At 49.5% G+C, this 27,432-nt stretch overlaps 1 protein-coding gene across 3 annotated transcripts in view; it reads right to left on the bottom strand.

The window, feature by feature from the left end:
* Nucleotides 1–27,432, bottom strand: part of TOPAZ1 (testis and ovary specific TOPAZ 1) — a 1,878,688-nt gene that overhangs the window by 19,680 nt on the left and 1,831,576 nt on the right. For all 3 annotated transcript variants that reach the window (XM_085630596.1, XM_085630595.1, XM_085630594.1), the window contains one exon: nucleotides 17,284–17,467. In XM_085630596.1, coding sequence (XP_085486722.1) covers nucleotides 17,284–17,467 — 184 coding nt within the window. The remainder of the gene's footprint in view (nucleotides 1–17,283; nucleotides 17,468–27,432) is intronic.

The following is a 27,432-nucleotide window of genomic DNA, read 5'->3' on the forward strand; positions in this document are numbered from 1 at the left end:
CAGGAGACAAGACAAGACCCCATTCACCCGAACCTGAGCAGTTGGGAAATGATAATGAAGCAGGATAATATGACAGAACCCTTCCCCTAGGCCACCCCAACGGAGAACCTCAACCATAAAAGCCCACAACACAGTGTCAAAAGCTTTAGTGAAACCTATTAGCAAAAGGGCCAGTGCGCCATTGAGTTCCTGCAGCAAGACCATATATTGGACGATTCTGGCCTGGACCGGGGTCTGCGACGGCACCTTCCTGCACCCACTCTCCAACAATGACTCCAGTCCAGCAGACTACGAAAGTGAGAAACCTGCTACCAGTCCCAGGGCCTCCCACCACTACAGACTATCCCGGCTCTAACCTTCTCCAATTATGAAGCAGGGTTCCATCGGGCAATGAACCGATCAAATCAAAGCGGCCAGGGAGGGGGGCACAGAATTGAGAGGCTGGGCAGGGAGAAGAGTATGCACAGGCCCCCACTGCCAAGAGGCCCACTCCCACTTCGGGTGTGCACAGGACCCTCTCCGATGTGAGGGGGGCAAAAAGTCCAGACACGGCAGGTCCCGCGCCGCAACTCCGATCAGATAAGACTGAGCAAGGGCAGCCAAAATCCAAGGATGATCCAGCAGATCTCCATTCCCTACAAATACTGAAAAATAGACAACAAGCCCACCTCCAGCTCTGCGCCCCCAGTCAGCAGAGCAGGTCACAGCCCGCCCGCTGCTGCAGCTGCGACCACACGGCTCTGTCCGCACACCTCAGAGAAAGGGGGAGAGGGGGCTCTGCAGTGCCAACACATCCAGGGGCAGATCACCCAACTCCAGCCCAGGCTGTCCTACAACCTCTGCCCCTGCCAAGCCACAAAGCATGTCCTCAGGGGGGGTTGGGGAAGAATGCAGGCAGAGATGACCATATCGGGTCTGCTGCCCACACCTCAAAACCAATCCAGGCTCCCAGTGGCCTTCGACACCACAGCGGCACAATCCTTGGGCGATGGCTCCCTCCAGGTCAGATCTGCGTGGCCCAGTTCATATTCCTGGCGGCCGCCAGATCCGCTGCATAACCCAGCAGAAGGACAACCTACACCGCCCCCCCAAGCAAGAGCAGGCAGTCACCTTCGGCTGGCATGGAACTCGACCACGCAGCTCCACAGTTCGGCACAGCACAGGAACGGTGACCTAGGCTGCCTCTCCAGGGGCCCGGGCGAGCTAAACCACACCGGGGCTGTAAGAACAAGCCCCTGCACCTGAACAGATCTCTGTTGCCAGGCAGGATAAGGGTAAAGGAGAGTCCAGTGACTGGAGCAGACTCAAAGCTTGACTGCCATCTTGGCCTCGCCCCCACCAACTCACAAATTTAGCCTAAAAGGTAGGTGTATACTGATTTTGCTGAGGGACACCAGGCTGCCAAGGTGCCATTGACAACTGCAGAGGATAGGCCAAAAGTTTTTTTACTGCTGCTGCTCCAGCTGCAAGGATAGACTTGGAAAGTGTGCAGGCCCAGATGTAGGACCATGACCTGGTGCTGCAACAGAAGATTTTCCCGAAGTGGCAGCCTGATTGGAGGACAAATGCTCATGCCCACGAATTCTGGATTCTAAATTCTCCTTGCCCAAACTTGTGCCATTACGATAACTTGAGCCAGGCAGAGTCCCGAGAAATGTTCACTCTAATAATTTTTGTCTGTGTGCGGAAAGGGAATTTTTGTGTGTACCCTTGTTTAACACTGTGCGAAACTGTATGGGGTGAATTTGGGGGAAATACGGCTTGGTAAATTTGCGATTACTTGGAACTATCTGGTATATTTTAAAGCATATTTGTCCAACTTATTTATAAAAAGACATAGCTTGGAGGGTATTCTGAATGGGAACTCATTACATTAGGCAATTCACCACTGTACATTTATACTTTATGAAACAGGAAACGTGGGGCCCATCAAATTGATAAATTCCAGAAAATGTTTGTAAAAAGTCACACAACAAGAAAAATCTGCATCAGAATTGCTAGGCCATGAAATGGTTCAATTCTGTGCTGCTACTTTATCCATAAGGGTTAATGTGTTCACAGTGCATCGGTAACTTTTCTTCATCATCAACTATAATGATCACAACACCTGTCCTGCAGTTAAGTATGCCTCAGAATACCTGCCGCCCAGGTATTGTGGGTAGAGACCGTGAACCTGAAATATGGGGTCTACGTTCCACAGATCTCATACTGAGATGCCTTTTGTAATGTATTACAGCACATAAGAAGCATCAAATTCCTGTCCAGAATACCTACTATCACTTAATGGGTCACAGAACGATTGTCTCTTCTGTTTCCTTGCCTTTCTCAATCTACTTGTTATTCCCTCGTACTTCTCTCTCCTTTGTCTCGCACTTCATTATTAGCTTCCTTCCATCTACAGCTCCCAGTGCATACATATCTTTATAACACCTGCGTTCTGTTTCTCTATCACTTTGTCTTTCTCTTACTTATGCTCACTCTATCACTTTACTCAGTATGTTGCTAGAACAACCATGTTACTGCTCTATATTTTTCTCACTAACACTTTGTCTCCAAAAATGACTCTCTTGCTAAGAAACTCAGTGTGTTGTGTCCGCTCTCGCATCTTTGCTCTTTCGTCCCCTCTTTCTCTCACTTTGTGAAGCGGCAGACAAAAGTGTGTAAACTTGGCAATAAATAATAGGCATTATACGAGCATAAAGAAATATGACATTATGACATTTAAACTTTGCACAATATACAATGCAAAGGTTAAACTGTTTTAATATCAAATACCATAGCTTGTCCTCCAGACGAAAGCCAAGTCAAAGTGAAATATAAGTTGCAGATCAAAATACTATGCAAGATGTTGGTTGGAAGTTGAAGTCTTAGAAAAAAAAAGTAAAAAAGAAAAAAATGTCAAACAGGCTGGTCCTAACTTACCCTTGCTGAGTTAGTCCCACCGACCTTGATGGTCTGCAACACAACATCTTCAGCGAACCATTGTTTGTGCTTGCCATGGCCTGCTGATGGTCCTGCCGGCCACTGACATTCTTGCACTCGTCGACCAGCGTGAGACAGCTCATAGAAGGCTCCTGTATTGTCGCTGGGGCTCCACAGCTGCTGCTTCATCTTCACTGTGCTACAGCAAGAACCAAGGGCTAGTATTGTGCTCCTGTGCCCTTCCGGGTGGGTTGGACTCTGTCCCCTCTGCTTTCAGGTTCTTCTGATCTGGATTCCATGTCCTGGTTCCTGTGGCCTGGCCCACGAGACACTGTAGCTGCTGAACTTCCACAAACCTCCATTGGTGTCTATGAGCAGCTCCGACACCACTTCATCCCTATGCACCTGGGCTCCCTGGTGTAGGTGTCCTGGATCCTGGGGTATCCACGAGTGGTGTGGCGCTTCAACCTTCCTTGATCAAAGTGGTACCTTTGGGGTCCTTTTAGAAGGGTCCTAGAAGAACAAGTTACTTACCTTCGGTAACGATGTATCTGTAAGAAACATTAGTTAGATTCCTCACCTTAGAATATCCCCAGGCGTCAGGCTGGATCCGGAAAGATTTTTCGTCAGCAATACCCCTTGCACGTTGCTATGCGTCGTCTGCGGCTCCGCGGCCGTCGTTGGCGTCATGCGCCGGAATGACGTCGGAGTACTTAGACACCACCCTCGCGCGCTGACGTCAGTTCTTGTACATAGCTTTACGCGCCAGGAACGCAGAGCCATGCAAGAGACCGACACTGGTGCCAAAAAAGTCTAGGGCCCTGAAAAGGATAACCTTAACCCTAGATGTCGGTTCGCAGAATGGGGAGGATGGGTGGGTCGGTGAGGAATCTAACTAACTAATGTTTCTTACAGATATATCGTTACCGAAGGTAAGTAACTTGTTCATCTGAAAGAAACACGTTAGTTAGATTCCTCACCTTAGAATAGATACCCCAGCAATACCAACCCGGGTGGTGGGTCTGCGAACCAAGATCACACCAGAATGTCCTGGAGAACAGGGCAGCCAAAGAAGCCGTCTCTCCGGACTTGGCTGTCCAGGCAATAATGCTTGGCAAACGTGTGCAGCGAGGCCCACGTTGCTGCCTGACAAATGTCCTGCAAGGGGACTAACCGACGCAGGGCAGTCGTCGCCGCTGTGGCCCGAGTGGAATGGGCCCTTAGCCCAACAGGAGGTTCGCTTTAAGCTAAGGAGTAACAAGCTTTGATGCACAAAAGGACCCACCGAGAGATGGTCCGCTTGTGCACCGCTTGCCCCTTCTTAGCGCCCACGTAGCCAACGAAGAGTTGGTCATCCACCCGGAACTGTTTTGTGCGGTCCAGATAGAAGGAGAGCGCACGTTTTGGGTCCAGACGGTGGAGCCTCTCTTCCTCTTTCGAGGGATGCGGAGGCGGAAAGAAGGTGGGCAGCGTAACAGACTGCCCGATGTGAAAGGCAGTCACAACCTTAGGAAGGAAGGAAGGGCAAGTGCGGAGCACAACCTTGTCCGGATGGATAGAAAGGAAAGGAGGCTTAGAAGAGAGAGCCTGGAGCTCACTCACCCTTCTAGCAGAGGTGATGGCTACCAGGAAAGCAGTCTTAAGCGTCAACAGACGAAGAGGACAATTATTTAGTGGCTCAAAGGGAGCGCACATCAGATATGTCAAGACAAGATTCAAATCCCACTGAGGCATTACGAAAGGGACAGGCGGAAACATGTGAGTAATGCCCTTAAAGAATCAAGAAACAACGGAGGATCTGAAAAGAGAAGGCTGACCAGGAAGCCGGAGGAAGGCAGAGATAGCCGAAAGATAACCTTTAAGAGTGGCCAGAGCAGAGCCCTGCTGGGACAAAGAAAGAAGGAAGAGAAGAACCTCAGAAAGAGGGGCGGAAAGGGGATCCACAGCCTTTGCTGTGCACCGTGCCACAAATTTATTCCACCTACAGGCGTATACCGTTTTAGTGGAGGGACGCCTGGCTGCCAGAATAACATTACAGACTTCAGGAGGAAAGTCAAATAGCATCAACTGTCGCCGCTCAATCTCCACGCATGGAGGTGGAGGCTGGACAGGTTCGGGTGGAGGACCGTCCCCTGCTGCTGCGACAGAAGGTCCTCCTGAAGAGGCAGTCCTATCGGGGGATCGATTGACAGACTGAGTGGCTCGGGATACCAGTACCTTCGTGCCCAATCCGGAGCAACCAAGATGACTTGGGCCCGGTCGCACCTGATCTTCTTCAGCACTCTGGGCAGAAGTGGTATAGGCGGAAAGGCATACAACAGACTGTGAGAAGTTGGCCTGATATATGATGTCACTAGTTCTAGTGTACACCTTGTATCAGTCCAAACAACCCTTATGGTGATTGGTTGTAAAGTCAACCTTATAGACCAGCTATCTTAGTGGTAGCATGGACAAGAGCAGTCTTAGGCTAAACTCTGTATGGCATGTGAAGCCAGCTGTTATATCATTTGTAATCCCTTGAATACCAAATGAAAGGACATCACAACAGATATATATAAAAAATAGAATGTATTTATTCTAGTCAAACCCTCAGCACTCTTTATGAGATTCGAGGTAAGTACAACACAGTCTTATTTAAGCATACATTAAGTCACACCGGTAAGTAATACAGTTAGGCCCTAGGGGCCACGCAAACCATATACTAAGTAAGTGGTATAAGAACCACTGTCACGAACACAGGATAGGCCTAGGCCATCGCTGGGACTACACTATACTACCAAAGGTTAGGGAGTGGGAGGCCCACGGGATTCAGGTGCAGAGTGGAAACACTCACGCGTAATGCGTAAAAGTCGATAGAAATAGTAGTTATTAGAATTTAACAGTTTTAGGATACTTCTGGAATAGCTAGGAAGTTGAGACTCGGAAACTAGACCCTAGGATAGTCAATACCCTTGTGAGCACCGGAGTACTCAAGTTACCTAGCCCACGGGCTGCGGGTGCATAGGTGTGAACTTGCGTCGGGTTTCGTCGTTGACTCCTATGTATGCCTGAAGGAAAGTTGCTGACAGGCAGTCAATGAAGAGTGTCCGGTGGATCGCAAGGATGGAATCAAGAAGGAAGGATACCTGCAAGCAGAAGGGACAGAGTCTAGGTCACCAGCCAGGAGCCGGGAAGGAACCAGGAAGGAACCAGGCGATGTCGTGCAGATAGAGGTGAAGCTTGTCGCAGCAGCCACGGGTACCAGGAGGCGTCGAGGACGACCAGGACCAGGAGGCGAGCTGTCCCACGAAGGCTCTTGCTGTCGGCGGCGTCGAAGTCGAACTAGGACTCACCAAGCCTTGGCAAGCGGAACCCACGAAGAACGGAGGACTTGCTTCTGGTGCAGACCAGGAAGGTCTGGGGTGCTTCGCTTTCACAGAGGAGCGGGTGCCAGTCTGGAGGAGCCGGACCAGCAAGTTAGATTCAAAGGTTCGTCGTCGCAGAGGCTACTAGCCAACGGACCAGCAACCGGACAACACGTCGAGCAACTTAGGTGCAGAAGGGCCCCACGCAGAACACGTGAAGTGTGGGGAGCTGATCTTCTTTGCAGATGGTGCTCGGGATCGGGGCTTCTCAATTCCCCAAGCACAGCCTCGAGGAAGCCTCAGAAGTCGCGCTAGTTAGTTACTAGCCACTTTTCCCAGGTCGCCGGTCCCACGTCCCTCGTCGCCTCCACAGGTCTCAGCTTTGCTGTCGATGTGGATCTGGTTCAGAGGTGTCTGGAAGTCACGGCGCTGGTCAGTCTCTGCAGTCGTCCCTCGTAGGATCAGTCGCAAAGCAAGCAGCGGTCGCTGGATAGTGCCTGGTTGCCCAGGGTGGTCACTCCTTGGCCACAAGGGAGATTTCTTCAGTCTTCTTCCTGAGGTCGAATGTCGAAGGTCCAGAGTTTCTGTTCAAGTTGCAGATTCAGGTTAAACTAATTCTGCAGGGCTCAGCTACCTACTGATATACTGGGCTAGTGGGCTGGGCTACTTGCAAGGTCCCTCCTATGGGTGGGACCCGGAAGGGGAGTGGTTACACCCCCTTTCCTTTGTCCAGTTTCGCGCCAGAGCTGGGGCTGGAGTGCCCCTGCACCGGTTTGAACTGGACTATGCATGGGACACCTTGTGTGCCACAGGCAGTGTCTAGTTTCTTTCATCCCTCCCTGCCCCAATACACTAAGGCCTGTCTGGGGTGGTGCTAGCACCTCCCAAGGCAGGAAACCTATTGTCCAAGCTTCCCTCGCTGGAAGGACTCCCAGCAGCAGGAGGTCAGACTTGTGTCTGTGGCAGCAGCATCCATTTTGTGATGCTGGGGCCCTGGTTAACTTTAACCGGGTAAGTAGGTTTCAACATGTCTTCTCCCTCTAGAAGGGAGGAATAATATCCTCATGTCCAGAAATGGTATGGGGGTATTATTCCACAGTGTTAGACACCTTACACGACATGTTTTGATAAAGCCACACCATAGTTACCATAACCGTTTAAGATTATAAGGTACTTTAAGAGTATATGGTAGGCTATATCATAGAACAGCTATAAGGACATGGTTCCGAAAGCTGCAGACAGGCTCAGCTCATGCTAGAGCACCATCTCACATGTTACCAAACACTCTGCCTCCAGGATTGTTAAGGCCTGCCATAGGAGTGGCTGATAGGTACACATGTGTCTATATATAAGGTAGGTATAGGAATACTACACCTAAGCAAGGGGTGATTACATGACCTTGCCCCAGCTGAGTGATCAGCCAGTTGTGTCATAATGGAAGGCCAGGCCAGGGGTGGCACAATACATGCTGCAGCCCCTGGTAGGCCTAGGGTACACCTATGCCCTGGGTACCTAAGGTACACTGTACAGGGTCCAATAAGGTGATCCTTACCAATTGGGTTATGCACCTAAAGTACATAGTATAAATTTAGAGAGAGAACAGCTGGGCAGGCCCACAGCCACATCTAAGTCGAAAACCAGTGAAGCAAAAGCAAAAAGTGGGGGTGAACATAGAAAGCAGACCCTACTCTCCTACACAGACCGCAACTCCACTCGCGACGAAAAGCGTCCCCGAGCGAGTGCCGCCTTGGAAACTCCAACGCGCAGAACTGCTGACATTGCGCGTTCTCTTCGGTGGCGAATAGATCTAACCAAGGCTCTCCCCACTGCCGAAAGGGGCCTTGCGCCACGTCCCAGTTGAGGCGCCATTCGTGATCCATCATGCACCAGCGGCTGAGTTTGTCTGCTCTGGCGTTCAGAGAGCCCGCCAGATGTTGAACCACCAGGGTGATGCCCTGATGTTCCTGCCATGTCCAGAGGCGCACAGCCTCCTGACTAAGGGTCCACGACCCCACCCCGCCCTGTTTGTTGCAATACCACATGGCGGTGGTGTTGTCCGTGAACACCTACACCACACTTTCCCGGACAACGGGAAGGAATGCCTTCAGTGCAAGTCGGATCGCTCTCAGCTCCAAAAGGTTGACATGGAGCCAAGACTCCGCCGGAGACCAGAGTCCTCTGATCTCCGCCTCCCCCATGTGGCCCCCCCATCCCAGGAGGGACGCATCCGTCACCACTATGTGCTCCGGGTGGGGTAGGGAGAGGGATCTGCCGCTGACCTAATCGCGGTTCGTGAGCCACCACAGCAACTGTTTTGCAGTGCCCTCCGAGATCAAGACATAGTCGGACAGGTTGCCCCAATGCTGGGCCCACTGAAACTTCAGGTCCCACTGCAGAGCCCGCATTCGCCATCTGGCGAGATGCACTAACAGGATGCAGGAGGCCATCAGACCCAGAAGCCGCAGCACCAACCTGACCGAAACCCGGGATAGAGGCGGAAAGATGGGAATCAGAGCCTGAATATGCCGGACCCGCTGCTCCGGAGGATAAGCCCTGAACTGCGCCGAGTCCAGAACCGCCCCGATGAAAAGGAGCTTCTGGGAGGGACTCAGATGCGACTTCGGCACGTTGATGGAGAACCCCAGCAAATGCAGGAGGTCGGCCGTAGTCTGGAGGTGGGAGACGACTTGCTGGGGCGAGCCCGCCTTCAACAGCCAGTCGTCGAGATAGGGGAAGACTGGAACCCCTGATCTGCGCAGATGAGCTGCGACTACCGCCATCACTTTTGCGAACACTCGAGGGGCACTGGTGAGGCCGACGGGGAGCACCGTGAACTGAAAATGCTCCTGACCCACCATGAACCGCAAGTAACGCTGGTGGGCCGGCAGGACGGGAATGTGAAAATAAGCGTCCTGCAAGTCCAACGCTACCATCCAGTCTCCTGGATCCAGGGCAGCCAGAACCTGAGCTAGGGTAAGCATTTTGAACCTCTCCTTCCGGAGGAAGGCGTTGACGCTCCTGAGGTTCAAGATAGGGCATAGGCCCCCTTTGCCCTTCTTGGGAACCAGAAAGTAGTGGGAATAGCAACCACGACCTACTTCTGGACCAGGAACACGCTCGACGGCCCCCTTGGCCAAGAGGGCTGCAACTTCCTCCCGTAGAAGATTCAAGTGATCCCCGACATGCAGTGGCACTGGGGTGGCATGGCTGGAGGGGTCGTCTCGAAGAGGAGGGAGTAGCCCCTTCAGACGATTTGCAGCACCCACCTGTCCGACGTGATGGAACGCCAGTGGAGCAGGTGATGGCAAATTCTGCCTCCCACTGGCGTGGAATGGGCCTGAAAGCACGGACTAGGAGGGCTTTGAGGCGGATGCTGCCGGGGTTGATGCGGACTGACCGGGCACGTTGACCCCCGGTACTGCCTCGGCGGAATCCACGTCCGTGACCACGTGCAGGTTGGTTCTGCGGCCGGTGGCTAGGCGGACGTGAGGGGGCGCCCCTTCCTTGGCCTTGAAAGGGACTAAAGGCGAAAGGTTGTGGTCGCGGCCCCGAGATGCCCAAGGACTTGGGCGTAGCCCGGGAGTCCTTGAAGCGCACCAGCGCACTATCCGCCTTTTCGTCAAAAAGGCGAGTGCCATCAAAGGGCATATCCATGAGGGTGCTCTGGACATCCCCTGAAAAAGACTTGGACCGCAGCCAGGCGTGGCGGCGGAGCGCCACCGTGGTTGACATCGCCCTACCCAGCGAGTCCGTAGTGTCTAGTCCACATCGAATAGCATGTCGTGCTGCATCCCGCCCGTCGGCAAGAACCTGGGCGAGTCGTGTCCGGGCCTCCTCCGGACACTGGGGCAGCACGTCCTCCACCGTATCCCACAGAGAGTGAGATTAACGGCCCAAGAGGCAAGCGGTGTTCAAGGACCGCAGTCCCAAACTAAGGGAAGAGAACAGCTTCTTACCGAACTGCTCCAGCCTCTTGGATTCCCGATCCGGGGGAGCGGACGGGAAGGAGGATTGGGAAGTAGAGACCTGGATAACCAGTCTCTCGGGCGTGGGGTGTTGGGACAGAAAACTGGGGGTCGCCCGGAGCAGGGCGGTGGCGCAGGGCCACGTTCCGATCCACAGGAGGTACTGTGGAGGGTTTGGACCAGGTGCCCTTCAGAATGTCCACTAGTGCCTCAATGAACTGCAGCAGAGGCTCCGAGGAGCTTGCTGACGGTTGAAGCACTTCAGTGAGGAGGTTAGTCCTCACGGCCACAGCAGGCAGCTCCAGCCCAAGGGCTTCGGCCGCCTTGCGCAACACCACTGAAAATGCAGCACCTTCCTCCGAAGCCACAGTCGGAGGAGGGATGAAACCAGTGTCCGGGGAGGTGTCCAGACCACTGGCATCCCCCAGCTCATCTGCCCAGTCCTGAGATAAGTTGGCCTGCATGGCCAGAGGGTCCTCAGACCCCTCCCAGTCACCCCCGTCATCCGATTCCTGATAACAGGTTGACGATGGCGCCGGAGCCGCTGGCTCGCTAGGTGGCCCAGTCGAGCCCGCGGGGCCCGAAGGTTCACCGTCAGGCGTCGACGGCAGAGCCAGGCCCCTCATGGCCGAGAGGAAGGCACTGATCTCCGCCGGAGTCCCGTCGGTCCCAGGAACCGGTGGGTATGGGAACGGACACGGCTCCTGTGGAGCCGCGGGGGTGGTACCACCCAGACCCTCAACCGAGTCGCGCGACCGGCAAGGGGAGTCCGAAGAGCGGTGTCGTCTCTTGGACTTCTTACCATGCTTCGACTTACCCGAAGACTTGGAACCCGACGAGCGGTGATGGTGGCTGCGGCTCCGCGACCAGTCCTTCGACCTCCTCCTGGACCGTGAACGGCGTGGAGCCGAGTGTCGGAGCTCGAGAAGCTTGCGGGACCGCTTCCGCCTAGCCTTCGAGGTCAAGGCCTGGCAGTCGAGGCACGACTCCGCATCGTGGTCGGCCCCCAGGCAGTAAAGGCACCGGCGGTGGTGGTCCGTCACCGACATCAATCGATGACAGGAGTCACAGGCTTTAAAAGCAGGCATCCCACCGGCACCAGTTTGAGTCAAGTAGACAAAAGAGTCCAAAATGTTTTAGTAAAAAAGTGACTAAAGGGGTAAGCTCTTCCCGGATCGGCGCTGTCTGGCGCGGAAAAAAGAAGAACTGACGTCAGCGCGCGAGGGCGGCGTCTAAGTACTCTGACGACGTCATTCCGGCGCACGGCGACGGATGCGGAGCCGCAGACGATGCCTAGCGACGCGCAAGGGGTATTGCTGACGAAAAATCTTTCCAGATCCAGCCTGACGCCTGGGGATATTCTAAGGTGAGGAATCTAACAAACGTGTTTCTTTCAGATCTGTAATATTCCAACCGCGACTTACCCTGTGTTATCCAATAAACGTTTGACCCAGTGTAACCACTCTGCAACCGGGCACCTTGGGGTCCCTGCTACTCACCTTGGGTTCTTCTGTGTTTCCAATGAGGTAATTCATCCCTGGGTACTAGTCCTGTTTTGGTACTTACCGCAAATCCCACTATTTTAGTATATGGTTTGCCTCCACCTCCCCACCCCCTGTTTGGGCCTGATGTGTTTTTCTATGCTACTTACCTATTTCCAAAATATTTCTTTGTGCAATTGATATCTCCGGGTAGGAGATATACCAAGTTAGTGTCAAGTGTGTAGTAATAAATATAAAGTATTTTTCTACTTACCTGGTGTGGTTCTTTCTTGTGTGAAAAGCTTACTGATTGACCATAGTAGTAAATGCACTTGCTTTAAGTCTTAACTGCTCTGCACAGCTACCCTTTAGAAGCTCTGTTTTTCAGGGACCTAAACACTATCACTAAGGGTTGCATGGACTCATTGTAGAGTGCCTCACCAAAGGTGGATAATATATACTGAGCCAGCCTCCTACAGACAGAGTCCACTTACTCCTGAAACAGGTGAGACCCATCAAAGGGCATGTCCATCAAAGTGGACTGGACATTGCCCTAGATGTCTGTGGATCTTATCTAGATGTGCCGTCTTCTAGCTACATGGTGCCAAATGCCTGACTGAGAGAATCTGTAATGTCTAATCCACATCAGATAGTAAGTTTTGCCACATCACGGCATTCCCGAGCGGCTTGTGTGAGAGCAGGACACTAAACATCTGGAACACCAGGTAGGATTTCGGCAACATAATTTCAAAGGGCGTGGCTATAACGCCTCAGAAGGCTGTTGGCATTCACCAAAATTAAGGCTCAGTTAGTAGAAGAAAATATGCGCTTCCCAAACTTTTCGAACTGCTTCGATTCTCTGACTGGTAGAGTAATAGGGAATGCACTCGGATGACTTTGCTCACTGAGGTTCATGCAACAAGACTTACTGGAGTGTGGTCCTAAGTCAATTAAGTCGGATCATCTGAGACCAAGCGATGACAACGTACAAATTGTATGTTTGCCTGAAGTCCGGAACAGGGTTTCACCCAAGCCACAAGAAGGGTCTCTGTAATGGTCACTTCTGGAGTGGACCGAACAATGCCATCTCCTTTGCTACAGGGGTGCTGCAAAAGATTTTCCAGATCCAGTCTGATGCCTGAACAATATTCAAAAGGAAAGGAATCTGTAGTCGGAAATATCTATAAGAATGCATATTTAGCAGTAAAAGTCTTTCTCCTTTCATTGAAATTAGAGTGGAGGCACTGTATGTAACTTTTACATAGGTATGCCACAAGCTTTGGTAGGGTTAGGGGCTATAACCTTTGTGGTGCCTCTTGCTTTTGAGATCCTCAGAGAAGCTTTAAATCGGGAAGATATCTTTTCGGGAAACTGAAAATAGTAATGGGTGCCACCCAGTCGTGGTACCACATTAGCTACTTCCAAAAGTGAACACGCCGGGCTATCTGTGTTATTATGTAAACACGTTGTAATGGTAGGTTGCCCTCCCCTTGTGATGACCCATATTTTACTAAGTATAAGTAAGACAGAAGCGACCATTGTTTTGTCTATTTGTTGCTGGCATACATTTCCATTAGCTGGTGTACACTGCTGACTTTACATGAAGGGCTCAGGTAGCATTAGCCACTGTGAAAACGAGTGTGAGACCCATCTCCTTTTAACCAGAACATCTGCAAACAACACAAAGGGACCAGCATACATATCAGATCTGTCAGTCGGTGATAGTGCCTGTAGAAAATAGCTTATTATGTGGATAATAATTGGAACAAGCATTTGCAATGCAATAGGTCTCGCATTATAGAAGTGTGAGCAGTTGGCATTGCTAATAATAATGCAACACTAGCTATTGGCATTGTAAATGATAATGGCATTTATTTATGTGTTTGTTTTATAAAATAGATTAAAAAAAGGCATTGTCATGAACAATGCCAATAGCTTAAACTTTTGCAAATGCGATACCTATTGCATTGCAAATGCTTGTTTCAGTACTGCAGGTTTTTTTAAAAAGTTTTAGTCACTTTGTGTGTGTGTGTGTGGTTGTGTGTGTGTGGTTGTGTGTGTGGGTGTGCTTGTGTGTGTGTGTGTGTGTGGTTGTGTGTGTGGTTGTGTGTGTGGTTGTGTGTGTTTGTGGTGGGATGAAATGCTCAGCTATTTTCACCTAGTTATCTGAGCTGCTGTGGGATGCTGCAGAGGCCAGGCGGCATGAACAGCTCGTGAGCCTGGCTCGGCCCTCTCCAAAGCTCCTCTCTATTTGAGTTTATTTGGTATACTTTTGTTTATATAGTGCTTGGAATATATCTCTGCCCAAGCAGTCTGGAGCTGCAAACATTGGCCAAGGTACCTTGGCAGTTTCACTTAAATAGTTTGTTTATCTGCTTTATATAGCGCCAATGTGTCGTAGTGCAGGTGCTTTGGAAAGCGTGAGGTTTTTATTGGCTGTTCAGCTGTCACTACATTTTAAAACAGAGAGATGGTGAAATGTTTGGACTGTGGGAAATTATTCACACAGACAGCGACATCCTCAATAACTGAGCACAGGAAGATACAAGAATTCCGAATTAAAAGGGCACAAGACAGGCTAAATTACTAAAGTGAGATTCGAGCTCAAGATTTATGCGGAGCACAAGGGGGAGTCAGACTCCGCAGCCTTACAGGACTCTTTGGTGCTTATTAAATGCACTGCCCTGCTCTACACCAGCATCAGCTATTAATCGACTTTCCTGCAAAAATAAAGGTGTCAAATCTACACGCATCCTCAGAGATAACATGTCGCGACAGACAAGATCGAGCTAACCTCAAACTAGTCGGCTCTCATTATGGTTGTGCACTTGGATCATTGTTGGGATATCTAAAGTAGAGGGAGATAGAGTAGACTAGTTTGCCCAGGATAACACAAAAAGCATGCAAGTAGGTAATCGATTGGCACTAGATTGCTAGACACATAACCCATTTCAAAATTTTCCAGTCGATTACTCAAAACAATTTGACCATTTCGTTTAAGACCGTGGGATTTTTATTGGCTGTTCAGCTGTCACTACATTCCAGTGTGTAATGTTCGGACCAATGTGCTGCTGCTGCACTTTGGCATTCTCTACTCTGCCCGAGGCGCTGATGAAACACCGCTCCTCTCTGGTGATTTACTGCTGTCACCACATTGTAGTGCTACAATAAACAGTAAATTAAGCAAGAAATGCATCAGCTAAGCACGCGATGTGTGGCGCTTTAGCACAAATAAATAAAAAATGCCATTAGTTAAACACGGTGCTGCATGAAGCTCAACAAACAAGCATTGGTAACATAGCACATGAAGAGCGGCGTCGGAGAAACGGGTGCCCTGCTGACATATGAAGCGAGGGAAAGCAAAAAAGCATTGGCATAGCCAATAGGTCTCGCTTTTGGGACCTTATAAGTGTTTAACTATGCAACAGTTGCATAACTAAATACTTACAAGGTCCCAAAAGCGAGACCTATTGGCTATGCCAATGCTTGTTTTGTTTAGTAGAGCAAGCCAGACTTAACTTGCTGTGCATCTCACAGGGGTCTCTAGAGTGTCAGCTAAGCCTAGAATGGCCTCTTAGGGCGAGGCAAAGAAATCCCTTCCTTTTCTCCTCCAAGGCCTTCTGCGCCCCAACCCCCTCCCCTGTTTATTTTCTTGCCGACCCCGTGGGGAGCTAGGACAGCTGCTGGAAGCGACAGATCCTTTGCAGATTGCCAGGGTTGTGACCCCGAGGCCCCCTTTCCTCTCCACCCTGAGAACTGACGAGTCAGTCAGGTTGGCGAAAGAGAAGCGTAAAAAGGGGGGTTGGGGGCATGGACTGCCTCTCCAGCTTTCGAGTCATGAATGAAACAGGAAAGGGTACATGCAAATGAAAAGCAACAATTACTTCATCCAGTGTGGTGAACTGCAGATGAGTAAGTGATTTTGGTTTACGATATAAAAAAAAAAAAATTGCCCAGATATTGCCATGGACATCGAGCTCACGTGTCTGTAAAGGACTCGGGTGCCATTTTGAAAAAAACACGTCCTATGCTGTTAATATTCTATAGGTCCGTCTGTGTGTGTTTGCAGTGCAAACATTGGCAGCGATCGATATTGTCACTGCAGCAGCGAGGACGCTGCCTATTAGCCAGCATGGTGGGTGCCGTGGGGCACCCTGGACGCCTCTCTTAATGAGGTCCCTGCTACAGGCACTGCTGTGCCTGTCTCCCCTGGAAGTGGGCGCTGTAGCACAGAAGCGCAGGGGAGCGAGGGAGGCCCTCTGGCCCTCACGAGTATTAGAGCTCATAATGTGTATACTTTCAATGGAAGCTCGGTGTCAGACATGGGGTTTTTGCATTTTCACCCCCAAATGAAAGTAAGCGCCCGATGGAAGCCTTGACTGGGGGAAGTGAAGTGCAAATATGCAGTTCTATCATGTGGACGTTGTAGAGCAGTTAAGGCGAGAAACCCCACCTGTGCCCACAGGTATCGGCCTAACAACACTTCAGAGCCACGTCAGAACGTTTTATTAGTATCCGGAGAATGGCCTGCAGGCTGTATCCATACAGAACGGCAACATAAGGCTGTCCAGCTGGGTGTCATTGTGCCTACTGACCACGCCTGGTTTGTTACATGGTGTAACGCTGTCTTGCACGAGTCGGGCCTTGTCGGTTACCTGCTGTTACGTGGGCGACCGTGCCGGTTGTGTGGCTTCTCATTTAACACTGCCTCATGTGAGTTTAACGAACCAACGGTGCTTCCAAACTATTTAAGGTGAAATCTTCAAGCGGCCGAGTTTCCCCATCAGTATACATTCTTCTGCTTTGGCCACTGTAAATTCAAACTTGCCGCACAAGCCCTTGTCTTGGCCTCTCCATAGCTTTTGTAGTGGATTAAAGTAGAGTAACACATGAAGTATATTTAACGCAGTATTCTGCAATTCAAAGTATGTGCCTTATTTACAGGAAGGGGGTGGCAAATGGTGTTCACGGGCGCTTTGATGTCCTCAGTGGAGGCGCGGCTCACTGAGAACATCAAAGCGCCCGCGAAATGTAAGTGATCGCAATCGCGATCACACTTCAAAGCGCGGTCGTGTGGCAGGCGAAAGTGAAAGTAGTTTTGGAAGTGCAAACAGTGGCTTTTCAGGCCTCCAAATGGTGCGCGCGCCCGGCCGACGCACATGCACTGTACTTGGAGGCGTGAAAAGCCACTGTTTGCACTTCCAAAACTCGCTTACTATAAGTCTCGCCAGAGCAGCGCTAAAGCGCTGTCTCAGGCGAGACCTAAAAATCGCTTGAGTTGCATTCAATTAAAATTGACATGAATCTTTCATTCAAAAATAGGTTCAAATACTGCTAAGCGATAAGATGTGCACATATTGCATCATCATAAAAAGCAGTGATCCCCCGAAGTATGCGTATTCCTCCATGTTAATCAAATATCATCCACAGCCTGGAATTTTCATTTTACATAAGCATTTTTAAGACAATACTGCTTCCTTCATGAACAATAATTACAAATGCAAATACAAAAAAGTGAATTAATAAGAAATAACACTGTGATGCAAACCCTAAAAAAGGTGCACGCCTCACCTCTTCAGGACTAGCTGCAGTTTCTGCCTGGAGCCACTTGGGCTTTGAATGCTGCCAGCATTCGAGACCATAAACATCTCAACGGCCAGAACCATCTCTATCTCGGACATAAATGAGGGAATATGCAAAATCTTATGATAAATGTTTCCTTCGGGTGCAGGGTAACACCCTTTAGTTAGGGCATCTAAAAAAAGATAAATTATTAAAATGGGTGATAGTCTGTTACAAATATTCATACACAATAAATTAAAGGTAATCAAATAAATTAACACATTTTTAATAAACATGCACAATACATACCATTCGATTTTCCAATTCTATGTCAAGACCAGAGGCGAGGATTATGCTTTTATTCTTTGCTTTAATAACAAGCATTTGCAATGCAATAGGTCTCGCATTTATGCGAGTTTCAGCTATTGGCATTGTAAATGACAATGCCTTTTATTTATGTTTTGGTTTTTAAAACAAATAAAAAGCATTGCCATTTACAATGCTAATAGCTTAAACTCTGACAAAAGCAAGACTTATTGCATTGTAAATGCTTGCATTATTAAAGCTGCCTTTCTTTTTCAAACTGAACCCTGTGAAATCTGGAGTTGTGGCGCTGGGAAATAAAGGGGGACATCTGGGCACTGTATGCCATCAAGTTACTACACTCCACATTTTTATTACTGACTATGGCGTTGGGCCACCCCTTAGGCCTCATCAACGGCAAAGCATTTCACAGAATACATTAATGAGCACAGCGCAAAACGGATTCTGTGGTTGCCGGACCTGGCCAGACTGAAGGTGGAGATAGAAGTGACTATCCGCCTCAGGCACACCTCGTGTTGTGCCTACACATCTACGACTCACAGCTCCAGCCTCGCTGTGCGGTGGTAAACACAGTAAAGGGACAAACAAGTAGGCAGAAGAGGCGAGCATCACAAACAAATAATCAAGTTGCGGGGATACCCATCCGTTGTTATTTCATTTAAATTAAATACAACCAAGTTTCCGCTGCAAACTACCAAGTCTCGGCGTTTAGTAAATATTGTCCCGGTCTAATCTGCTCATTAACAAAGCTTAGCGGATGTAGGGAGTGGAGGGAACATTTGGTAATAGTTAGGAAGAAACATTTGGTGGTGAGATGTTGAACATGCCATCCATCACGTTCCTGAACAAGGCTCAGGACATAAAACAAACATTCTCAAGTACAGTGAAAGAAGGCAGGCTCGGGGGAACGTGTCCCTTAAAGGCTATTAAAATGTAACACCGTTTTAGTTGGGGGGGAGCGTGGATTATGACGGTTCCAACTGCATCTTTGTCGATTAAAATGTCCACATTAGGCAGAATGCCTGGGGCGCTTGGATCAGTCCTGCTGGGCTCTCCACCCTTACCTGTTTCGAGATTTTGCACATCCGCCGATCGGATCGCCTTCCTCACAGGAGTGCGAAAGGATTGGTTCTGCAGCCGCCTTCCCCTCAAGCCCCGCCCGGAGTGTTCACGCCCCCAAGTCGGTCTGTATTCTGCCGTTAGCGGCAACGACTACAAATGTAATGACGCTCACTGCGTTTTGTATGCCCTCAGGGTCAGTACCAGAGGTTGTTGTCTTCACTCATTTTACCACAAGCTAAGGCCCGTTCTGAGCCCTCCTTCGGTCGCATCTGCACCTCTGGCACTTGCTGACTTGTTGGGAAACCTCACCTGGGCACCATTACAGTGGTGAAAGCAGGTTTAAAGGCCAGCTGAAACAACCTTCCTGCATCCTTTTCACCCTAAGAATATAAAGGGCTACTGGAGTACCTCCATATTATTGGTGCTTCTCAGGCCCCTCTTATTTGTGATGATAACCAGACTGTATTACGCCACTTTAATGGAGGAGATCTGTAACTCCTACACTGAGGAGGACACAGTTACCTCCCCAAAGATGACGACCTCTGTGAGGTCATGGACGCCTCAATCCACCGGGCTGTCTCGGAAGCCTTAGTTCCACTTAGACCCTGGCAGAGTAATGCCCGAGACCCCTTGACCCGAGAGCAGAACCCTGGGGGCCCCAAAGCCCATGGGCAGACCCGAGACACTCCAGCATGCCGGTATGTAGCTCACTGACAGATTTGGATGCTTTTGCTTGCATTTAGCACGCTTTCCTGGACCACAGCTCCTTGGAGCATGCAGGGCAAAAAATACCACCCCCATTTCTCATCCTTGACCTAGATCTCCCCTCTCCTGCCCCTTAGTCACCTAATGGCGACGCATCCCCAGTCTCAGATGCAGTCCTGCAGCCTGATAGGTCCTAGCGTCCACATTTAGCCTCTAAACTGCCAGATGACGACCGACCCATTCCAGACCTTCTTAATCCGGATGATCTCCTACATCCAAAATCCTCAGATTGGGTTCCAGCTGAGAAAGTAGTCACCTTCATGGCTGAGAGATTGAGAAAGGCCAGGGATAAAGAAGTCTGCAACGCCTCAAGGCGGAGTGCCCTCTCGCCTCCCCTACAAACAAAGAGGCCCTCATGCCGGAAATAGATCTTCGCATGGCATAGACCGATCCTGGTGCTACTGTCAGGATAAACTACTCAATTTAGCAGGCACATTTACTAAGATTTTCGACATGGCAGAGGATGCCAAGACTTCCGGTTCCCTGATTTCACCCGAGGTTCTGTCCGGATTGGTTCAAAGGGCTATAATATTACTTGGAAATGCCAATTGCGCCCTATTTACAGAGAGAAGGTGTAAGGAAACTGTAAAAAAATCTCAGCGAACACGCAGAATTTCCGCGAACACGCGGAATTGCTTGTTTACGATGCTTTCGTCCTGTTTGCGATCGCTGTTTGCATGCTCGGGGGAAATATCTCGCAAACACGCATTGTGAGAACGCGAACAAGCAAAAAATTCAGCGAAGCCACGCAACGCAGAATTTTGGGCAACTCTGCGTTCTCCGCGGAACGCAAAATTACCCAGATTCCGCAAGCAGAACAGAATTTATCACCCAGGCCTACTCTGAAGCAGGCCTTACAGTGCAGGGCGGCCTGTTTGTTGAGCCCTTCTTCAAAGAGCTCAGCAAATTTGTCGCAACACTTCGCTCTTAGGACAGCCTAGTCCTCAATAAAAGGACCAGGCCGGGCGTGGAAGAGGGGAGCTTGGCCGGCCGTCCATGGACAACAGCAAGCCTCTTTCTGGGGCACAGCCTTTAGAAGGCTAGAAGAGACAGTATCAAGATCAGTCCAGGTCTGGAGGATTCTATCCCACCCGCACATATTCCAAACACCGCGGTTCCAGACATGGACATCAGCATAGCTTTGTACACAGTTGGTGAACCCTGATGTCCGACTCTTGGATTTTACAGTCCGTCCAAGGCTTCCAGAGGGGGTTTTAGGGCTCCCCAGTCCAGTTCAAGCCTCCTCTTCATTTTTCTGCAAAACAATTCTCCTTGGTAGAAGCGGAAATTAGGGACCTCTTAACTAAAGGGACAATTGTCCAGACAACCCCACACCCTCGCTGCTTCCTCAGCAACATCTTCCTGGTGGACAAACACAACAGTGGGAAACAGCCAGTGACCAATCTCAGACAATTAAACAAGGGGCTGGTTTACAGCCACTTCAAAATAGAGAGTAACTATCTGTTCTGAGACCCTTTTCTCCCCAACAACTGGCTTTTCCGTCTAGACTTAAAGACGGCATACCTTACAGTTCCCAGATTTCCCCCTCACTGATGCTTTCTCCAGTTTCACTGGCTCCACACCACTTACAAGTTTACTACCCTTCCATTCAGCCTCTCCTCAGCTCCTTGGTGCATCACCAAGATTCTCCGACCTGTGTTGGAATCCCTTTGAGGCAGAGGGATTTGCCTAATATACCTGGACGATCTCCTACTAATGAACCATTAACTGGGAGTCTTACAGATCCATCTCCAATGGGCAGTGTCCCTCCTGCAATCTCTGGGGTTCCTCATCAACGAGAAAAGGTCAGTGCTGGCTCTAACACAGTCCATTGTCTTCATTGGGTTTGTGGTGGATTCCGTCCAAGCGACCCTACGTATCCACTCATGCAACATTGTCAAGTTTTGACACAAACTGATTCGCACACTGGCAAAACCAGTACCATCCCTTTATCAAGTGGCAAGAGTTGTCGGCGTTCTCTCCTCCTCCTCCATCCAAAACCATAGTTCCAGGCCCCTTGCATTACAGGGCTCGCCAAAGACTCAAGATCTCCCACTTACGGAGAGGAATGACATACTCAAAGTGTGTGCCTCTGTCCGACGAAGCAAAAGCAGAGCTCCAATGGTGGCTGGCATAAATAGAAACACGGAATGGTCTCGCCATCTTCGGGTCACAGCTAGACCTAGTAAGAGAAGCAGAGGCCCGTGGAATAGGTTGGGAGGCGCGATGTGAGGATTTCTCCACAGGAGGAAGATGGTCAGAACTAGAGAACTCTGTTCACATCAATTGCCTAGAGTTGATGGCAGGCTCATTTGCGGTCAAATGTTGGATGAAGGACAGCATCCAATGCAATGTTCTCCTAAAGATGGACAATGTTGCAGTGGTCAGGTATATATCAACCACCTGAGGGGACCCGGACCAAGCCCCATTGGATCTGGCTAGACGCGTCTGGGATTATTGGTTATAGAACCAGATCTCGGTCATGGCGGGACATCTTCCAGGCGTGGACAATCAAGTGGCAGATTGGACATTCCGCCATCTGAGAGACTCACCCTTTTGAAACTGGACCCCTGTGTCTTTCAGGAGCTGAACCTCTGTTGGTGCCCCTTCTCGGTGGACCTTATTGGATCCAGACCTGATCGTCAGCTGGACAAGTAGTACAGCTGGAGGCCAGCCTCATCGGCTCAAGTGACGGACGCATTCACACAGATTTGGGAGACGGAGAAGGGCAATGCCTTCCCTCCTGTCCCAATGATAATGAGGCTCTATACATGTTTGGTGGCAACAAGCAGAGGTGGCTAACCACTCCTCTAGGGAGGTCTCAAGCATAGTTTCCAGTTTTGATCGAACTCTCTTGGGCTTCTCCAATCCGTCTACCCCTGTATCCGTCTCTCCTTTGGGATCCTTCCAGCAATCCCCACCATCTAGTCCTGGAGGGGTCTCTGCGGCTCATGGCATGGAGGATTACCGGAGTAGACGGGATGTCCAGGGCCTATCGCTGCAAGCTGCAGGCCTCCTCTCCAAAGCCTGAGCAACCAATACCACCGAAAGATATAGATCACCTTGGTCCAGATGGTTGGGCTGGTGTCATCAATGACACTTAGATCCCTTGGGGACCTCCATTGTCCATGTCCTAAACACCTTGGCTTCTCTGGCTTCAGAAGACTTGGCTTAGAGAATAGTCAACACCTTCCATTCTGCAATTTTTGCTGGTCACCCTACGATCCAGGGTCTTCGGGTAGGTGAACACACTGACACAAAAACTCCATAGAGGAATATGCCTTTTTAATCCACGAGAACCAAAATATTCAGGATTTTGGGATGTAAATGTGCTTCTAAATCTGCTCCTCTCTTGGCCAAGGAACAAATACCCATCTAGGAAGCAATTAAATACTAATCTCGCGTCCCTACTTTGTCTGGTATCCTGTAGGAGAGTGTCTGATGTCAGGGCTCTAGACATCACTGGCAGAGCGTTTACCCCGCACTGAGTTACTTTTTATATTTCCAGATGGACTAAGACCACTTCCAGGGTGATCTCTTACCCGGCATTTCTGCATTCTCCCAAGTTATGTGTGGTCAGATGTATTAAGGCTTATGAAGCTGTTACGGAGGATCTCCGCCCCCATGGAGAATGACAGCTTCTTAATCGCCTTCACAAAGTTGCATAGAGCTGTTTCATCCCCTACCATCGCTCGATGGGTCATGCAAGAAGTAGGCATCAACACGCAGAAATTCGGAGCTCATTCCAACAGGGAAGACATGGCATCAAAGGGATCCTCCTTGGGAGCCAGGTTGGAGGATATCATGAATGCAGCTGACTGGTCCTCAGACTCTGTTTTCAAGAATTTTTTATTTTAAGCCGCTTCATAGCATAGCATCCTTGGTGGTGGATAAGCTTTAAACTAGCATAATCCTTGCCTCCCGTCCAGACATAGAATATACAAATTCCTAGCTTTCATAAAGGAATGTTTCAATTTTGTTTCAGGACACAGAGGTGAGGATTATCCCCACTGGGGTTGTGTTCTGACTATATTCCCCCCGGCTATAACGAAGGCTTCGTAACAAGCGTGAGTAAATCGTCTCAATTCTATATGTGTGCAAAAGCCAATGAATTTGTTTTCGAACTCTTTGTACTGCTCTTAGATAAATAATTAATGAAATGAGAAATGACGATCAATGCTTTTGGGAAATAGGCTCAAATCTTTATATCTCCATTACAGAAATTATTCGGGCAAGCAGGAGTAGAAGTTGATTCTGGTTTTTCGTCGTTCGAAGAAAGAGCAAGAAAGGACACTGTTGTTGGACTATGATGGCCAAGTGATGCTCTGATTGGCTGACCCCTGTTGAACTCCAATGAACTGGATTCCTAATGTTCATGGGACTTGTAGTTTTTCTAATGTTTTACAAGGCTGTGGTTTATTAATGTTGTTTATTAAAGCATAAATGACAAGTTATTTACCTTCGGTAACGCCTTATCTGGTAGAGACATAAACTAGCTGCAGATTCCTTACCTTTGATTTTCCCAGGCGTCAGACTGGATCCGGAAGATTTTTCTTAAAGCAATACCCTTGCATGCTTGCAGGTGTGTAGTGAAGGTAGCTGCATACATTGCTATGTGAGCATAAGAGCGTTAGCTGTTAGAAAGCCATTTTGCCACTTTTGCACGCGACACTGCAGATACATATTATTTGAGAACTGCTTGCTTGCCTTTTCTTCACACGAGAACTGTCTGTTGTTCACCTCCCTAGACGTGCACTGCGACCTTGATCTGAACATTGTGTGCAAAACACTTTGAGCAGCCAGACAATGTATGTTTTTGAATCCAGGTTGATCGGCCCACTCTCTAGTCATAATATGCACACAGCTGCAAATACCTGAACGTCGATAGCATTTAATATTACCGTTTGCATGCGTTTGAGACACATTCTGGAGAAGAACTGTAGGAAGGTGGATATCTGACTATGGTTACCCCCAACTTTTTGCCTAGTGTCTAGCTGGTTTTTCGACTTAGTTGGCCTGAGATCCTGCCATTCAGGGTCTCAGGCTGTCTGCTCTCTCTTTAAAATGGACTCCATGTACCCTAGGTACATACACAATTGGTAAGGATCACCTTATTGGACCCTGTACAGTGTACCCTAGGTACCCAGGGCATAGGTGTACCCTAGGCCTCCCAGGGGCTGCAGCATGTATTATGCCACCCCTGGTCTGGCCTTCCAATCAGACACAACTGGCTGATCACTCAGCTGGGGCACGGTCGTGTAATCACCCTTTGCTTAGATATAGTATACCTATATCTACCCTTAAAATAGACACATGTGTACCTATCAGCCACTCCTATGACAGGCCTTAACAATCCTGGAGGCAGAGTGCTTGGTAACATGTGAGATGGTGCTCTAGCATGAGCTGAGCCTGTCTGCAGCTTTCGGAACCATGTCCTTATAGCTGTTCTATGATATAGCCTACCATATACTCTTAAAGTACCTTATAATCTTAAACGGTTATGGTAACTATGGTTTGGCTTTATCAAAACATGACGTGTAAGGTGTCTAACACTGTGGAATAATACCCCCATACCATTTCTGGTGATGAGGATATTAGTCCTCCCTTCTAGAGGGAGAGACATGTTAAAATCCTACTTTGCTGTTTAACTCTAACCAAAGCCTCAGCATCACAAAATGGATGCTGCTGCCACAGACACGAGTCTGACCTCCCGCTGCTGGGAGTGATCCCGGCAAGGGAGGCTTGGACAATAGGTTTCCTGCTTGGGGAGGTGCTAGCACCTCCCCAGACAGACTTTAGTGTATTGGGGCAGGGAGGGCTGAAAGGAATGAGACATGCCTGGGGCACACAAGGTGTCCCATGCATAGTCCAGTTCAAACCGGTGCTGGGGCACTCCAGCCCCAGTCCTGGCGCGAAACTGGACAAAGGGAAGGGGGTGTAACCACCCCCCTCCCAGGTCCCACCCATAAGGCGTGACCTAGCAGGCAACCCAGCCCCCCAGATTAGTATAAGTGAGGTAGCTGGGCCCCAGGAGATTAGATTATCCTGAACCTGCAACTTGAACAGAAACTCTGGACCTTCGACATTCGACGAAAGAAGAAGACTGAAGAATCTCCCTTGTGGCCAAGGAGTGGCTACCCTGTGCTAACAGGCACCATCAAGAGACTTACCCTTTGCTTTGCTGAAGTTCTACGAGGGACCGACTGCAGAGCCCGACCAGAGCCTTGACTTCCAGACTTCTCCGACCCTGATCCACATCCACAGCCGAGCTGAGATCCGTGGGGGCGACGAGAGACGTGGGACCGGCTACCTGGGAAAAGTGGCGAGTATCTTCCAGCGCAGCTTCTGAGGCACCCTCGAAGTTGTGCACCGGGGATTGAGAAGCCCCAACCCCAAGCATCATCTGCACCGAAGATCAGCCCCCCACACCCCATGAGTCCTGCGTGGGGCCCTTCTGCATTTTCCTGCTTGCCGCGTCTGTCCGGTTGCTTGCCCGTTGGCTAGCGGCCTTTGCGACGACACACCTTTAAATCTCCACTGCTGGTTTGGCTCCTCCAGACTGGCTCCCGCTTCTTTGCAAAAGAGAAGCACCCCAGACCTTCCTGGTCTGCACCAGAAGCAAGTCCTCCGTTCTTCGTGGGTTCCTCTTGCCAAGGCTTGGTGAGTCCTAGTTCGACGCCGCCGACAGCAAGAGCCTTCGTGGGACAGCTCGCCTCCTGGTCGTCCTCGACGTCTCCTGGCACCCGTGGCTGCTGCGACAAGCTTCATCCTTCACCTGCAATCTTCACGACATCGCCTGGTTCCTTCCTGGTTCCACGTGGTCACTGGCTAGTGACCTTGACTCTGTCCCTTCTGCTTGCAGGTACCCTTCCTTCTTGATCCGGCCTTGGGATCCACCGGACACTCTGCACTGACTGCCTCTCAGCAACTTTCCTTCAGGCATCCATAGAAGTCTACGACGAAACCCGACGCAAGTTCACACCTATGCACCCACAGCCCGTGGGCTAGGTAACTTGGGTACTTCGGTGCTCACAAGGGTAGTGACTATCCTAGGGTCTAGTTTCCGAGTCTCGACTTTCTAGCTACTCCAGAAGTGTCCTAAAACTGCTTATTTCAGAACTGTACTATTTCTATCGATTATACGCATTACGCGTGAGTGTTTCCACTCTGCACCTGAATCCCGTGGGCCTCCCACTTCCTAACTGTTGGTAGTGTAGTGTAGCCCCAGCGATTCCCTAGGCCTATTCTATTTCCGTGACAGTGGTCCTTATACCACTTCTTTAGTATATGGTTTGCGTGGCCCCTAGGGCCTAACTGTATTACTTACCTGTGTGACTTAATGTATGCTTGAATAAGACTGTGTTGTACTTACCTCGAATCTCATAAAGAGTGCTGAGGGTTTGATATATATATCTGTTGTGGTGTCCTTTCATTTGGTATTCAAGGGATTATATATGGTATCACAGCTGGCTTCACATGCCATTCAGAGTTTAGCCTAAGACTGCTCTTGTCCATGCTACCACTAGGATAGCTGGTCTATAAGTTTGACTTTACAACCAATCACCATAAGGGTTGTTTGGACTGATATAGGGTGTACACTAGAACTAGTGACATCATGCATCAGGCCAACTTCTCACAAGAACATTTCCAGGCGCAGAGCAAAGCTGATCCAGTGATGTGATCCACATAAAGCTGTTCTTTACGGTATGGGGTTCCCCATTCAAGCCTAGAGACCTTCTACTAGTCTAATAATAATATTAGTTTACTAGCGAAAGGAAGGTGGCTGTATTCCACTGTCATTTATACTATGATTTCTCCTTTCATTTTCTATGGTATTGTAACAATGGTTTTAATTATAATCATGTGTCTGCTTATGTTAGCCAAAGTCATGCATCTTAGGACACGTAGTTTATAAAATAAACCTTTTAAACTTTACTGTGTCTCTGATTACTTTGTTGTGGATTGATATATGTATAATAGCGAACAGGTATTTCTGATTCCCACCAT

This window comes from Triturus cristatus, chromosome 10, assembly GCF_964204655.1.
Source record: "Triturus cristatus chromosome 10, aTriCri1.1, whole genome shotgun sequence".
In the NCBI taxonomy this organism is placed as follows: domain Eukaryota; kingdom Metazoa; phylum Chordata; class Amphibia; order Caudata; family Salamandridae; genus Triturus; species Triturus cristatus.